General features: G+C 42.5%; 2 protein-coding genes and 1 long non-coding RNA gene across 10 annotated transcripts in view; 2 read left to right on the top strand and 1 right to left on the bottom strand.

Moving 5' to 3' along the window:
• Positions 1-363: 363 nt before the first annotated feature.
• Positions 364-8038, bottom strand: hdx (highly divergent homeobox). 2 transcript variants are annotated; one of them, XM_051420540.1, is made up of 11 exons: positions 7869-8038; positions 5766-5926; positions 5250-5408; positions 3851-5038; positions 3710-3766; positions 3391-3537; positions 2540-2738; positions 2373-2452; positions 1172-1270; positions 953-1075; positions 364-869 (listed from the first exon to the last, which is right to left on the bottom strand). In XM_051420540.1, exons 2-11 carry the CDS (start codon positions 5829-5831, stop codon positions 600-602), a joined length of 2388 nt encoding a protein of 795 aa, XP_051276500.1. In that variant the 5' UTR covers positions 5832-5926; positions 7869-8038; the 3' UTR covers positions 364-599. The 2 variants fall into 2 exon arrangements, with proteins under 2 accessions (XP_051276500.1, XP_051276501.1); XM_051420541.1 differs by having other exon boundaries at positions 5250-5396.
• Positions 7215-8992, top strand: LOC127374876 (uncharacterized). The gene is made up of 2 exons (XR_007887285.1): positions 7215-7602; positions 7996-8992. It is a non-coding gene; the product is annotated as an uncharacterized LOC127374876 (long non-coding RNA).
• Positions 8993-10094: 1102 nt separating this feature from the next.
• The window catches only part of si:ch211-26b3.4 (connector enhancer of kinase suppressor of ras 2), a 56583-nt gene continuing 50983 nt past the window's right edge, over positions 10095-15694 (top strand). For 4 of the 7 annotated variants that reach the window (XM_051420623.1, XM_051420622.1, XM_051420621.1 and 1 more), the window contains exon 1: positions 10096-10573. In XM_051420623.1, coding sequence (XP_051276583.1) covers positions 10510-10573 — 64 coding nt within the window. In that variant the 5' untranslated portion in view covers positions 10096-10509. Of the gene's footprint in view, positions 10574-15694 lie in introns of all 7 variants that reach the window. The other 3 variants (XM_051420625.1, XM_051420624.1, XM_051420620.1) reach the window with 2 other exon arrangements.

Raw genomic sequence — 15694 nt, 5'->3', positions numbered from 1 at the left:
AAGCCTTTGTGTGGTGGTTACACACTACATGTCTACAGTTGCTTATGCATAGACACAACTTCTGCTTATACATTTAACAGGATAGGTCACCGTGGACACGATCTTGGATGTTGAACTGAAGTGTACGTCAGGTTTAAGTTTGAAATGTCATCAGAGTTATTGTATATCAATCAAGTTTTAATTTCATAAATGGAATATGTATAAATGTAATGATGGTCCCGTAGTTTGAGCAGTTTAAAGGTCATCTACAATACCCTGTGTGTGAACTACAGTTATAGAATAAATACTCTGAGCTGAGATAACTAACTCTGTTCACTCACTAAGTAATGTGAAGAATACGTAACAGAAACAAAACCACACAGATAAGTTAGAGGTCGTTTATTGTTCTCTCTGGACGGGTCCAGAGCAAGGCAAATGATATGCAGTAAAAAAGGCATTTGTCAGCCCAACAGTCATAGTGAAGCATCAATCCACAGGCACTGGGCGTGGAGTGTGAGTTTACCAGAGTGTTTGTGTAAATGTAAGACCATAAAGTCCCTTCTTGTGTGGAGTGTGGAATCGTCTGTATGAGTCTATGTGAACTGATGTACATAAGATAGTCACTTTTGTTCTGAAACTGCTTCCTGCAGTTGCTCCTCTGATGCAGAGGGCTCGGTAACTTCAGTCGTCGTATCATCTTCGTTTATGGTGACCAGCGGGACTTCTTCGTATGCCGGGGCCGGTGGAGGCTCCACGTTGCTTGCACCGGCCGCCGGGGAGTCGTCATGGTCGGAGGACGCGTCTGCTGACACGGCAGCAGGCTGGCTTCCTCTCTCCACATTCATGTCCCAGTCCTGGTCTGAAGGCTGAGGTAGACTGGCCATGAGTTCCTAAACACAACAGCAGACTTCAGGTTAGAAGTTTCTATATTTCTCATGGATTCTGTCGAGCGTAAACATGACTGCGAATGTACCTGCTGTCTCTCCAGGTCATTGTTCCTCACAGCGCTTAGCAGGCTCTTCGTGAAGCTCGCAAGCTCCTGGTATTTTATTTTTTGGTTCTCTAGCTCATTCTCTAAGAACTGCACTTCCTCATGCTGAAACAGAAGGATTCAAAGAGGCAAAACAGTTCATTTAGAGCTTTAAGAAACTGCAGCTTGATCAGTCCGTCATCGTGTTGTGTCTATTTTCACCTTAAATTCCAGCAGGCTCTGCATTTGCTCTAGGTCCGAAGCCACTAATTCACCATAATCATCTTCTTCCTGCTCATCCTCATCAATTACTTCAATCTTCTGTTAAAAAAAAACACACACACAGATTAGATCAAACAATAATAACTTTGTATAAAGAAACTGAAAAATTAAATTAAATATGATCACACATGCAAGTCTTATGGTGTCTATTATCTGATCTGGGTTCTATTCCTTATGTTTGTAATGTCCTTTATTATGTAAAACATTTGGCTTTCATTGCGGTTTTGGATGAAATGTGTTACATATGTAGATAAACTTTGATTAGTTTTCTCAAAGAAACAAACCATAATCTTAGGTAAAAACAAAACTTAAACTTACTCTTGCTTGTAGAGGGGCAACTGTCTGGTGTAAAGATTGAATTAGCTTACTCTAACCATGAAACACATGATGCGAGACAGCACCATCATCCATGGTTATATGTTATTGGACAGAGATAATGATGTCAGACATACTCTAGTAACAACTTAAAACAAAAACATCTCTGGGACGGGACGGAAAAAGGCGTAATAAAGTGTATTAGAATTGCACACCCCACTTTTAATCTGGGATGAATGATTAAAATGAACACAATGAAAATCAATTTTTCATCATCACAATTATTCATCATGCTTGAAAATGCCTGCCATTGGTCAGGAAGTTTATTTTTGAATTGGAAGCGACTGAAATAGTGGTTATTATTATGATGTGATTACGTCCTAGACTTTAAGTGTGTGTACATTTAAAAATACATGAATAACTAATAATAATCACTTTCTTTACCGCAGACATTTTGAACTGTCATAGTAGGAGAAGCCAGCATGTACAATAGCAGGGCCCTGAACTGAAGCAGCTTAAATTTGTTTTATTATTTACACCTGTGTTTATCTTATTGTGACATGTCAAAATGTCCACTGTGTAATAGGCATATTAAACATCCCATTACAAATGAGAAAATGTGCCAAGTTCATATCTGATTAATGAAAGTACAGCTGGGGTGGTTTTGTTGCTACAAACTAATATGAACTTACATGCTTAAGTAGAATGAATGAGCTCTGATTCATTGTGTCTCATCTGAGTAGGAACACCATCTCCACCAGTGTCCATTCCTAAGTGGGTAAATTTAATGAGGCTGTACAGTAATATCAGAGGAATAATGAAGTACCACATTATTGGCCTGTAGAGCAGCAGTGGGCACATCTATTCCATCTTCTCCGTCTCTATGTTGCGAGTCAATGGTGCCATCTAGAAGCCAGAACAATGCATTAATGTTGAGCCACGCAGTTTATACAGAGGTAAGTGAGCGTGTATATATAATATCGGCGGCCTAACCTTCAGACAGGCAGACAGATCCCCCATCATTCAAGTCATCTCCGAGTTCAGGCGTTCTGAGGCACTCCTCGTCAGGGCTGTGGCTCAATGGAGATTCGTTTCCCGGGGATGAGGTTGTAAATACAGCAGGCCCACCTTTAGGTGGAGGGATTTCAATACCCATCAGACGGTACTTCCTCCGTCTGTTACTGATCCATGTCTGCCGATTGGAAAACAAAAGACAACATAGTATGTCTCTCACAGGTGCTAAAATTCAAGGAAATCAATCAGATTTTCATAATAAAGTGTCCAATGTGATGCATATAAAGGAAAAGCCAGTTCTTGAAAATAATAATAATCACACCATATAGCCTATAATCAATGAGTATAGATGTATGACATTAAGCCTTAACTAAATTAGTCTAAAGTACTTAATTTAGTAGTTAAATATTTGAAGATTATCCTATAGTGGTGCTTCTTCCTTGCAATAAATATCCCAGTAAATGAGATGGCAGTGGGTCATGTGTGTGTCACGACTGGGAGACTATATTTAGTCCAACAACATTCCTGCCGTGGCCTTGATATATAACTGCATGACTTTTACACAACTTTGAGTGAGTAAGTTAGAAAACTTCCATGACCTAGAAAAGTTACTCTTTCCTGTTTTCTTTTTCGCTTACAAAAGTTCAGACAAGTCAAGTAGTCTTGTTTTCTCTAAATGTCATAGAAAAGTGTCCAGACAATGCAATTAAGGCTCAAAACTTTCTCAGCCTACAAAACTCTTTTTTCAATGATACTGCAGAAATTAGATGCCAGGAGGCAATCTGTACTTTTCTAGAGTTATCTTTATTTATTCAACCCTGGTTGATTACCTTGACTATTTCAGTGTCTACATTGAGTTGGTTTGCTGCAGCAGTGATCTTTTCCCTGCAGACTGAGCCCAGGCTGGTCATGCCTCGGTCCCAGTAGCGCTTCAGTTGGATGAGATCCCCATCACTGAACTGGGTCCGATCCTGCAGCTGAAAACACAAACCTGTGTTTAACTACAGAACATTCACAGGAATAGTGAGCAGCTTCATAACTCACCAGACAGCATCACTATAAATGTGTAATAATGATACAGTAGGAGTTTTTCCCCCCTATATTATATATTCTAAATGTTGCATTTAAAGTGACAAAAAAAGTACTAACAGTTCTCTTTCTGGAGTTGCTGATAACCCATGGGGCGGCAGACACGCCAATTGAAGTCTGCACACAAACACAGACACATCCAGGTTAAGTCTTTCAACTCACTCTGATGGGAAGCAGCAACGACACACAAACCTCTCCTACCTGTGAGCTGGATTCCACTGTAAGTGAGGTCTGTGCTGTGAGGGAGTAGCTGCCCTGAAGAGTTGTGTTGCTGTGGAGGAGTGTGGATCTGGAGCTAGTCATAGGGGGCGTGTGGCTTCTTCTCACCACAGACACTTCAGCCCTGGTCGGGCTGACTGGCGCCTGCTCCCTGTGAATGTGTGTCCGAGCAGCCATATTTGCCAACTCCTCTTCCCTTTGCCACTCATCTTCTTCATCTCCAGTTTCCATGGCGATGGAGAAGTTATGGCTGGTGTCCAGAGGATGGGGCGCTGGCTTATGACTCTCCTGGCCTTTCCGGGTGGACACTGGACTTGGCTTAAGTCTCTCGCCCTCGTCTCTCTCTGACAAGGTGAAGACCTGCTGGATACGAGGTGTCTGCTCAGACGAGGGACCAGAGTTTTGTACTGGGAGGGAGACCCGAGTCTTCTGAGGGGCAGGTGGTTGAGGTTGGGGGTTGGAGTGAGGTCTGGGCTGAAGCTGAGTCTGGGACTGTGAGGAAGAGGACCAAGGGCGAGTTTGCGCTGTACCGTACTGCCTAGTCCAGCTGTGAGGTACCACCCCTGCTCCTGCACTTACCCCTGCCTCCCCTAGGGATGAAGTTCCCTTCCTGACCGCAGTGTAGACTAAAGGCCCTGAGGCTGATGTGAGGGATGGGAGGTTTTGAGACAGTGAGACCAGCTTGGAGTGGAGGGGTGAGGAGGTGGAGTTGCTCCTGCTCTGCAGGGCCTGGTTGATCAGAGATGAGGATGTGTGTGCAGAAATCTCAGAGTCTGACTGAGACGGGGGGGCTGTGGGTCTTGGTCTCGAGCGAGGGACGGAGTTGAGAGAGTAGATCCCGGTCAGTATGACGTCGTTGTTGTTGTTGTTGTTGTTGCTTCCGCTGCTGAGGGGAGAAGAAGAGGAAGGAGACGAGGATGTCGACGAGAAAGAAGGGAAGGACGAGGATGGAGGGAGAAGGTGCACGCGATTCTGGAGGTTCCGCGCTGCAGCCATTTCAGCAGGAAGCAGCGCCCCTGCCGCCAGGCTGTGATTGGACAGAGCACCTCCAGCTAATGTGTGATTGGACAGTAGTCCCCCAGCGAGTCCGTGACTGGACAAGGAATGAGACACGCCTCCGTTCTGTTCTACTTTGGAGGCGAGCTTACGCCTTTTGTTGCCAACCCATGTCTGCGGGGAAAAGAGCAATCAGCTCAGTGACATCACTTAAAAAAACATTCAGCAAAACACTAGAGAGACTAATTCAGCAAAGTGAAGATAATAATTCATGACTCTGCAATAAAATGAAGGACTCACTGGGAAGAGACTAGACTCACTGCCTCAATTACTGGCCCCAGCATTACATGGGCAGCCGTTATAAGAAACACACAAGCGTATTTACCCGGACCACGCTGAAGTCCAGTTTGGCCTCCTGAGCACACTGCAGTATTAGCTGGAAGCAAGCCTTGCTCTGATTGGTCATCCCATTCTCATAGTAACGTTCCAGGATCCTCTGCTGTTCAGCCGTAAACACTGATCGCAGGTTCATCTGAGAGAAGACCTCAAAGATAAAAAAAGCCTCCAAAACTTTATATTACGTAAGAATTCACGACTGACTGGAGCTTGCGAACAGATTATGGTGGATGATTAGGTTAAATAGATAAAGTGTTCAGAGCTAATCTATAGCTTAATTACACTTGTAATTTCCTGTCATCAGCTCATAAACTGAAATGAGATACGTTTTTGAAGCCAATTTAATTACAAAGATCACAGTATTTTTTCATATTAAACATTAATGTAGCAAATGCATCTTTTAATATATAATAAGAACCTGTATTTTGTTTTCAATTTGTCCGAATTCTTTGTGAAAATGATCTTTTTACAGCTCAAACTGGAATACAATTGTTGATATACTCACAGCCTGCAGGCCACGCCTTTGTGGCCACGCATCCATTCTGCTACTGGAGGGGAACGGGGCGGCCATGCAGATCACAACGAACCCTCCATGTTTCTAGATTAGCACAACTTTGAGTGTACTCATCCTGTCTCAGTAACCTGGCACACTGCTGGGTAATGTGGCTGAGGAGAGAGAAAAATCAGAAAACGTGTAAATAAAAAGCTCAATCCCAAGTCATTACGAGCACACTTCTGGTCTAAAAATAGAACAGGAGACTAGCAATCTTCTCTGGCTCAAGATTGAGAAATGCAACAATGAGTTTCATCATTTCATGTAGACAGCCAGTCAACACATATAATATGTTAAAACAGTTTGAAAAAGTTAGATCAAGCAACGTGACGCTGTAAAATATACGCCATGCTGTCAGTCAAAGCATAATAAGCTATGACAAGCCACTGTGTAACATCAATAACACTATCAATCAAGCTAATATGTTGTCCCTAGCAAGACGTTGCTCTATTTATCAACTGAAAACCATTTACATTTTTGCATTGAAGAGTTAAAATTTGTATTAATTAAGTATTAATTGCAAATTATATCTTAAGAGTTTTTATTTTAGTTTGCCACTGAAACTGTGCGTTAATACACAATAGGTGCTGGAACTGTTGCAAACAGGAAAAAGCTGTTTAAATAGACTGTTGCACTGCAGCGCAACAACCTGCTTAGGTTTCATCAGACAGTGAGTGTTGTGTTCCTATTTCTATATTTAACTTTTTTATCAGTTATTAGACTTTTGGAAGGAAAAGGTTGCATATGATGTAGTACTGACTATTCACAACAAATTAGAGCTTGCACACAGATCATGGTGGATGATTAGGTTAAAGAGAATAACTATATTTTTGTTGGTTTACATTATATTTACATTCAGATATTATACATACATTGTAAATGCTTTTGGCAATACTGCATTTAACGATGGTCGTGAAAATAAAACAAATATGAATTTAATTACTTTTTATCTTATTAATCAAATTACTAAAGTAATGTTACAGATTTTCTTAATTAATTTAGAAATGTACTCTGTTTCTGAACATTTCTTCATCCTAAAAGGATACTGCACCAGTAATAAAGACTTCTGTCTGTCTTCTGTCTTATTAGTCTAATAGTTCAAATAGTATCTGACTTTTTGGAAAAATAACACACACGGTCAAGTGAAAAAAAAAAAAAGAAAAGAAAGAAAATTCAGCTCCAAACTTTAATTGTTAAAGTTGTTTAATGAACAATTAGTTTTTAACATGCCTTCAAAATAATAAGAAACAGTGACAGTCGAAGTTGAATAACTTGCTTTTGTGGACACAGCTCACTTTTATCAAATAGAAATAGAAATGAATGAGGGGTCGGGTGTTATGAATAGGAATTTATAAGTTTCGAAGCAGATCTGCATCATGTTTGTATACTGAGAGGGAACGGGGGGAGAAAGGAGGGAGTAAAAAGGAGGGAGTAAAAAGGAGGGAGCAGCCCGGTTATTAAAGTCCAAACACAGAGAGATGAAAAAACTCTGCAGACTAAAAATCCAGCTGCTGTTACAGTTGTTGGGAGGCTTTTGATAAACACAGAAAATGTCACATACGGGAATGTTGTGCGACCAATAAGCATCCAGCAGGTTTATTTTGGCAGGCTGACTGCGCATGGCTACAGTCAATATGGAAACATTACGGAGAGAATTAGCGAACAAATTGTGGGCACGTCAGGTTAGTACGCCACCGAGGCGACAGCCCGGGGATCCAGAAACACTGTAACAACACAGGAAACTCGTGCCATAACTTTACGACTGCGAGCCAGACAGTAAACAAACCGGGTAAGCGCCGCATCACCACAATGGCCATGCAGACAGCTTGGCGTTAGCGTGCAGGCCCGAGCGGCCATATCCGAGCCAGCCAAAACGCTAGCTAGCATTAGCATTAGCTCTCCCAGTGGATAGCTGCAGCTAAACTTTTCCTTTCAAATCTGTGATTTCCCGACCCTGGCATGGTCATTCTCGCTGACCCTGGCCCCCGGCGGACACGAGCGGAAGCGATCCGGGTTGCCCCGAAGCTTTTAAAGTGAAATCACTTTCCTACTCACCATTTTTTGTTGTCAAAATCAGACGAACGTTCCAATTCAGCAGATTTCTTCACCAGTCCCCTTTGCGAGACAATGAAATCAGAACGTCCGATCATCAATTCTAATCATGATTGTGACGTGTTTGCAGACAGGAGCCAATGGGAGCTCAAGATCATCGCTGTGACATTCGGAAAGGGCTGAAAACTGAGCGCCGTGGTCCCGCCCACCATTGACTTTGTTCAGTGGGCTGCTGGAGGAGGAGGTCACAGACATGGAAGCAGACGAAAACTTTGGATGGTGAAAAAGCGGTTTGTTTTCCTCATCAACCTGAATATGTCAAAGTAATCCATTGGTTTTTTTTAATTTATTTTTTTTATGTCTCCACTGACATTGTGCTTGGACAACGCTGGGAATGCTGCCAACAGGAAGCAGCAGTCAGTTTGAACTGACTGGATCACTGCAGGCGACAATATTTAATAAGTAAATGTTGGGTTTAGATTTCTATCTTTTAACTTTTGATCAATCATTCATTTTTATATTGACAGGAAAAGTTTGTGTATCAGTGTTGCTTTTTTTCTATTTCACAATGTTTAACTTTTGGTACTTTTAAACATTTTAAAATAGGCATTTTTTTTATTTATTATTATTGGTTTACATTATATTTGTATTCAGATTTGTGTTATACTTACATTGTAAACCTTGTACAATCTGCTGTGGTGATACTGCATTTAATTATGGTCATGCAAATAAAATTTCATTTAATTGGAAATTTTTTAGGCTACTTTTTTATAGTAAGTAATCGAATTATGAAGATAGTATTACAGATGTTGTCTTGAAAATGGCCTAAAAGCTGCTATAATGCACTTTAAGTCAATTAGACTGACTTATTACTGTCCTATTACAGTTTAACTGTAATTTATGGACTAACATATTAAGGAGAGAGACAGAAAGACAAGGAGCCTGGAAGAACATCTATGAAGAATTGTGCAACAGGGCAATAAATGTTCCCTCCTTTAAACCAGGACTAAATTATTATTATTACTCTGTAGAGGATGTCTCCCACTTTGAAGGTTCACTTTAGAGCTACATTCTGCAACAAACTTAGTCAGTTCTGTGTAACAGAAATAAAGTCAGTTTGTTTATAACCACTGTGTTTTGTGATGTTTTCCTACTGTGTGTGTGTCCTTGCTTTTTATAGGTGCTCACATATCCATTCTCTTGAGTGTTATTTACATATTTAAAATCCCAGGAAGGTATACAGACACCACTTGTGGTTCATGTCCTCAGTGATACAACGTAAAGTTTAGTGTCGACTGTGATGATAATGATGAAAGTGTTGGTGCTTGGTGTAACTGTACAGGTTGTTTGTTATCTTTTCTTTATCTATAAATATCTTCTTTTTTTATTTTGAGACATCTATCTATCTATCTATCTATCTATCTATCTATCTATCTATCTATCTATCTATCTATCTATCTATCTGTCTGTCTTAAATGCCTGCCTATCTGCTTGACTGTATCTATCTCCCCATGTATAAAGTGACTCTTATTTGTTTGTGTGTGCGTGTGTGTGCGTGTGTGTGTGTGTGTGTGTGTGTGTGTGTGTGTGTGTGTGTGTGTGTGTGTGTGTGCGCGCGGACGGGGTGCTGCCTTAATCCATGACGTCACCTGTGTCCCAGGTGCGCAGCAGGGGGCGCTGTTCCTCACAGCTGAGCCCCATGCACCGAACAGCAGCGCCTGACAACTGATGCTGATTTCCTCATCCACAGATTGTGAACTTAAAAAAACAACAACAAAAAAAAAAAAAAAAACAGCTGACATGTGAGCCTTACCTCGCCTTGTGATGTAGCACACGCTGCCAAGAAAGAAAAAAAAAAAAACATGCACACAGCATTAATTTGTCGATGCAAGCAAAGACTAATCCTTTCCCTCACCTTGGTACACAAAAAATTAAATCATGTCTGTAATATTTCTACAGGTATGAATAAAGTATTTCTGTGCCACTCAGTAGCTATTGTACTTTATGCATGATTTATTACGGGTTTTTTCTGCTTTGTATACAATTCATTAAAAGCTTAAGTTATTTTTGCACAAAGCCTCTCCTGCCCTCTCTCTTTATGTATGTGCATGTGTGTGTGTAAGACAGGGTGGGTGGGTGGGTGGGTGTGGGGTGGGGGGCAGAGAGAGATCCTCCCTATATGGTGTGCGTTGCACCATTCCCTGGTCTGTATTATGAGTGGTGGCCCTTGTGATGCTGCAGCGAGGCGGGCGGGAGGAAAAGAAGAGAGGGGAGGGGTCGCTCCATCCCCTCGCGCCCACCGAATCCACTTCTCACAGCGCGCGGGCTGCTGGCGGGAAGGCACGAGAGAAAGAGAGAGAGAGAGAAAGAGAGAGAGAGAGAGTTAGGGAAAAGAGGGGAGGGAGGGAGGGAAAGGAGAGAGCGTTTGTGTGCGTGTCTCCTGTGTGTGCGCGTGGATTGCACCACCGCATCCCGTTCACCGTTTCTGCAGGCGGCCATGCTCTGATGGAGAGAATAAAACTGACAACCCTTTCTTTTTCCTCAGATTTAACCACCGCCGTATCATTCCAGATGTGACTGACAAGTCGTTTTATGTCGCCTGCATTGAGTCCTGTGCTGTTCATCTCGGAGAGACTGTGACACCATGGCTTTGGTTATGGAACCTATAAGTAAATGGACACCAAAGCAAGTGCTGGACTGGATGAAAGGTAATTTTAATTTTAATTTTAATCTCTTCATTGCATCAGGCTGGTAACGCTGCTTGTGGTTAGAGTGAGGATGATGGTGATGGTGATGATGATGATGATGATGGTGAGGATGAGCAGCGGAGGGCCACACTGTGTGCATGTGTGTGTGTGTGTGTGTGTTCTCCTGATCCAAACCTGCAGGCTGACGCGTGATTTCAGCCGCTGTAACTGACTAGTGTGAGACTGATTAAAGTCACTAAAGTAGAGTGAATGCGTTTGAGCCGGTGCAGTGAAATGGATGTCCCCAAGAAGCAGGGAGTGGAGGCTCAGCATTCTGTCATCTCGCTTGCTTGAGAGCGCACCCCTCAGCAAGCCAAGCCTATGGGCTGCTGCTGCTGCTGCTGCTGACTCCATCAGTAGCAGCAGCAGCAGCAGCACAGCTCTCATCAATGAATGTGGAAGATATGTAATCTGCTCTTTCACTCACTGCCACATGCTCTAAGCCCATATCACCACTCGCTGTGTGTGTGCGTACGTGCATGAGCGCGTGCGTGTATGATTAATGTAGTTAGCTGCATGCACCCCCCCACCCCCATCCCTACCCCCACCCCCCCATCACCAATGCCAGCCGTACAGTCAGTTTCAGCACCCTGGACAGCGCAATGCCGCCTGCCATATAAGGCAAACGCACCGATCACACTCGTTTTTTTGGTTTTTTTTTTTCATGATGCTCGCTTTGCTGGCGCGAGATACGTCCCTTCAAACAGACAGTATGAATGAGTAATCACTAATCATGCGTGTATGAGTGTGTGTGTGTGTGTGTGTGTGTGTGTGTGTGTGTGTGTGTGTGTGTGTGTGGTAGGAGCTGCTCTCACACACAGTGGTCAGCTACGGAGCTGTGACAGAAACTGTGGTAGGCCTATTGACAGACAATGGGGAGGGAGGGTGTCCGCAAACCCTTACTTAAGAGAATGATTAATTCACTACTGTGTGATGACTCAAACTCACAATGCATGTTCCTGTGGATAATTGTATCTGCAGTGATCACACACACAGAGTGACCATCTCATCTAAGAATTTCTTAAAACTCCGTATTCCTACATGTGTTTCAAGACTACTCGAGCTCCTTTTGGTTGTGATAAAATGGTGATGGTAAAAACTCATGTCTGAGATTAGAAGTCAAGGTGGATGTTAGACCCTCAGGGGACACGGCGAGAGAGTATTTGGGATGCGTTACGTTAAGTGATTACGATGATGTTCCTGGTTTTATAATTGCTCTTCTCAGCCACAGTAAGAAGCAGCCAGTGGAGTCACGGCTTCACTGTCTGATCCCTGGAGTGTTCACTTGGAAAGCTGTGCTCCTTTGCACTGTTCATTAAGAGAGAGTTTCAATTTTATTGGGGATTAGATTAGTAACAGGCCAAATATGGTTAGAGTTTTGAGACGTGGAAACCCAGAAATGTTGGTTTTGGTCCAGTTTTTTTATGCCACTCACAGTGTAACTGACCTATGGGCATATTTGTGCTCAGGATATCTAAAAGTAAGACAGCAAGGAAGATAGAAGTGATGGAGATTTTACAGAGAGAAATTGCCTTTCCCTCACGTTAAGCCGCGACAGAAACTGTGAAGTTAATTACACCTTGTTTTAAAAACATGCTGCCAGTTTAGGGCCCGTAAATTAATTTATGAACTAGCCAGTCCTAAAAAACAAAACATGTGCAGAAATATAATCCTAGATGTGGCAGTATTATGTATTCCACCCAAGGAAAACCAATGTTTCCCCCTGACTGCATATGAAAACCATACAATTTTGTAAATGAACATTTTGTAAGACACGTTGGTTTTGGTCTGCTAATGAGGAAGAGACAGTTTTATATCAGTTTTTTCCAGATTCTTGTTCCTCAATCTCAAATAGACAAGAGGAACTGAAAGACAGCATATGGAGATGTAAGTGAGTGTCATGATTCAAAACTACGAGCCGAATATGGGGGAAAAAAGGATCATATTTCATTATTGCCACATATGCTATTATTTGCAGGTTTCAGGTAATGTAATACACTGACATCCTTTTGGGTTGGTCATCACTAAAGTAAAGGCAAAGAAAAATTTACACAGTCGCACCAAACTCATGCAGGAGGATCGTTTCATCTATTTACTGCTCCACTCTCGGTCTCCTCATATGTGTTCTTTGAAAAACATTCTCCTGGCCTCTTCCTCATGCAGAGCTGGGTCTCAGAGAGTCATTTTCATAGATGTTCACTAACATTTCCCAGTGTTGTTCCTGTTCCTGTGAAGCCCCCCTCTTTCTTCCTTTGGGGCTTCAAACATAGACCCTCCGTGGCAGGCTTATGCTCAGATATTATTTTCTTATGAATAAAGTAAAAGGCAAAAGGCTAGTACTAATCTCTACGCTTACAGGGGCTTCACTTTGGCCTCTTTTTCTGGAAGCTCTTCATCTCTCTCATGCTGATCTGAGTAGTCTTATGCCATTTTTAGGGAGCAGTGACACTGAGACCTCCTTTAGAAATACTGTAGTTATTTCTCTTGCTCAACATGAGAAAGAAAAGTACTTTAAATGTACACAGATATAAGACATACCGCATTGATAGCAAACATCTGTTCTCACCTACATGTTTCAGACAAATTGCTCTAATTATTATTTCTGTGAAGAGACAGTTGACCATTGTCCTTTCTCATTCTTTCATGTTTGAAATAATTTTCCTATTTGTCTGTGCACAATGGATAAAGGTAGCGATGTAGCAACACCTTAAGCTGGACTGTGTGTACTATTTGGTATAATACTTCTAATGCCTCCACTAGATAGCACCAGTAGAGAGATGACCGAAATAAGGACTAGAGATGCAACAAATGTCTCCTGCTGGACCTGAACTACAAGAAATAGGTAACATAAAATGGTAATACTTAAGGTAAATACAAGTACCTGAAAATTCTACTTAAGTACCGGACTTGAGTAAATGTACATGAAATCCCTCCACCTTTGACATAGCTGCATTTGCATTTAGGTTTGCCTTATGAGATCATGAGATCATCAACTTGGACTCAGAGAGCTTGAATTATGAAGACAGTATCAGGTTTTGTGACATTCATCAGAGCGACAAATTTAGGACTGCACTTTTTAGGAATCCATCCATCCCCAGCACAGAGACAAGGGTAAAATTACAAGCTTTATCTGGGTCCTTCTCCTCAACAGTCCGCTCCTGTCATATGAGAGAATATGGGACAGAGAGATGGGATACTCTGCAATCCCATCAAGAAAACCTGACACAGCTAGCTACCAGGCCAAGCAGCCTATACTGTAGCTGTAGAAGGACTGCTCCAGCAGCAGAGCACTGGTGAGGCTCACAGAAAGATGACTCATCAGCGTTTGTTTTGATTTGAACACCCACACCGGAGGAGTTTCCTCTATGTGTGTGTGCGTGAGGGTATGTATCTGCTGGGGTGTGTGCAGACGCAATTGATGTGTAAAGTATGACGCGTACGGATCTGCACTTTAACATTTTAGGCACCAAAGAAAAATGGACTTCTTCTCTGCTCTCTAGCGCTGTCTATACCTCATAAGATCACCCTGTGCTTTCAGGCGCACGGTATCGGCAGCCTGCTGATGCATACAGTGACAGGAAAATGAAAAAAGGCACTTCACTTTTCCTGCAGTAATCTCTCTTTTCCTCTTTGTTTGCTGATGTATTGGAACAAGAAAAAAAATCTAAAAATAAAGGTGATGTGTGACATTTTAGTCAGCGCGAAGAAGTGTGAATGACTGAGAATCATGAGAGGTACAAATTTAGAAGAAATTCAACTTGTTATCTGTCGAACATTTTTGCATATAAGTGTGTAGCAGTGGTACGATATGGACAATGAGACTGCAGGATATGCTCCATTCCTCTGGTGAAAGAATCCCCTGGATGTTATGTGGTTGTTTTAGTGTCCTGGGGTGTTGAGAACCATGTTTACTACCATTCCATACTGTGTCCCCCAATTTAGTCTCCTGCTGACATGGTAAAGAAGTCTGTGCTGGAAAACACGCTTCCCCTGGCTCTGACTGTGTGCTTGTTGTAGTTTCAGCTGCATTAAAGATTAAAGAGCGTGCCTTATTGTGAGGAAACACACACTCACATATACACACACGTAGAGGAAACTCCTCCAGTCGTTGATTTTCATACACAAAAGATATGCGGAGATGCATGCGCTGCATATGGATGCACACGGACACATGCACTGGTTCACAGAAATATATGGTATGTATGAATGTATGCACACTGACACACATGCATAGACACACAAACTCTGGAGCAGCAGCTTTAAGTGGGGCATTGGTAGTCATGGAAACCAGATCTGATCGTGCTGGAGTCACAGCACATGTCATAAGATGGGGAACCAGCAACACACACAGATGCCCCATCTACATTCTGTATGCCTCTAACACATTTAGGCACATAACGAGGCACACATGCATGCAGCACTTGCACAGGCACGCACACACACACACACACACACACACACACACACACACACACACCACTCCTGTTTTATGGCCCTGGGCAGGGAGAGAGTGAGACAGAGAGCAGGGACACGGATTCAGAAATGGGGAGGCGCAAAGCAAAATGAAAGAAAGGCTGAGGAGGCTAAGATGGGGGAGGAAACGAGGGAGTGTGCAAGAGGAAGGGTTGGCATGACGGAGGAAGAGGGGGAGAGCACAGAGGCGATGGCAGAGCGGTGCGGAGAATGGGAGATGCAGTGGGCATCATATCAAAGCACCCGCTCTATCCGGGCGCTCGGACAGAGGGGCCTGTGTGCATGTGTGTATGTGTGTGTGTGTTTTGGATTTTGCACCTGTTGTTCCGGGGCCTGCAGTTTTACGAGCACATATATTAACTTTGAGTAAAGTTTCTCAACCTTGGTGCCAGGACCCCAGATAAGATCACATAATACACGGCCAGGGTCACTGGAGATTTCTGGATATGGCAAAAACTGTGTGAAAAAATAAATGTACGTGACAGCTTAATTGCTGGATTTATAAGCAGGCAAATATCGAAACTTAAAACATTAAACTACATCACGAACTAGATTTAGACTTAAGGCTTTTACCCATTAATAGTAGCCATGATGACTATCTGGAGTGAA

The sequence above is a fragment of the Dicentrarchus labrax genome, unplaced genomic scaffold (genome assembly GCF_905237075.1).
Source record: "Dicentrarchus labrax unplaced genomic scaffold, dlabrax2021, whole genome shotgun sequence".
Lineage (NCBI taxonomy): Eukaryota > Metazoa > Chordata > Actinopteri > Moronidae > Dicentrarchus > Dicentrarchus labrax.
The sequence above is the reverse complement of the archived record's forward strand: the minus strand, read 5'-3'. Positions and strand labels throughout refer to the sequence as shown.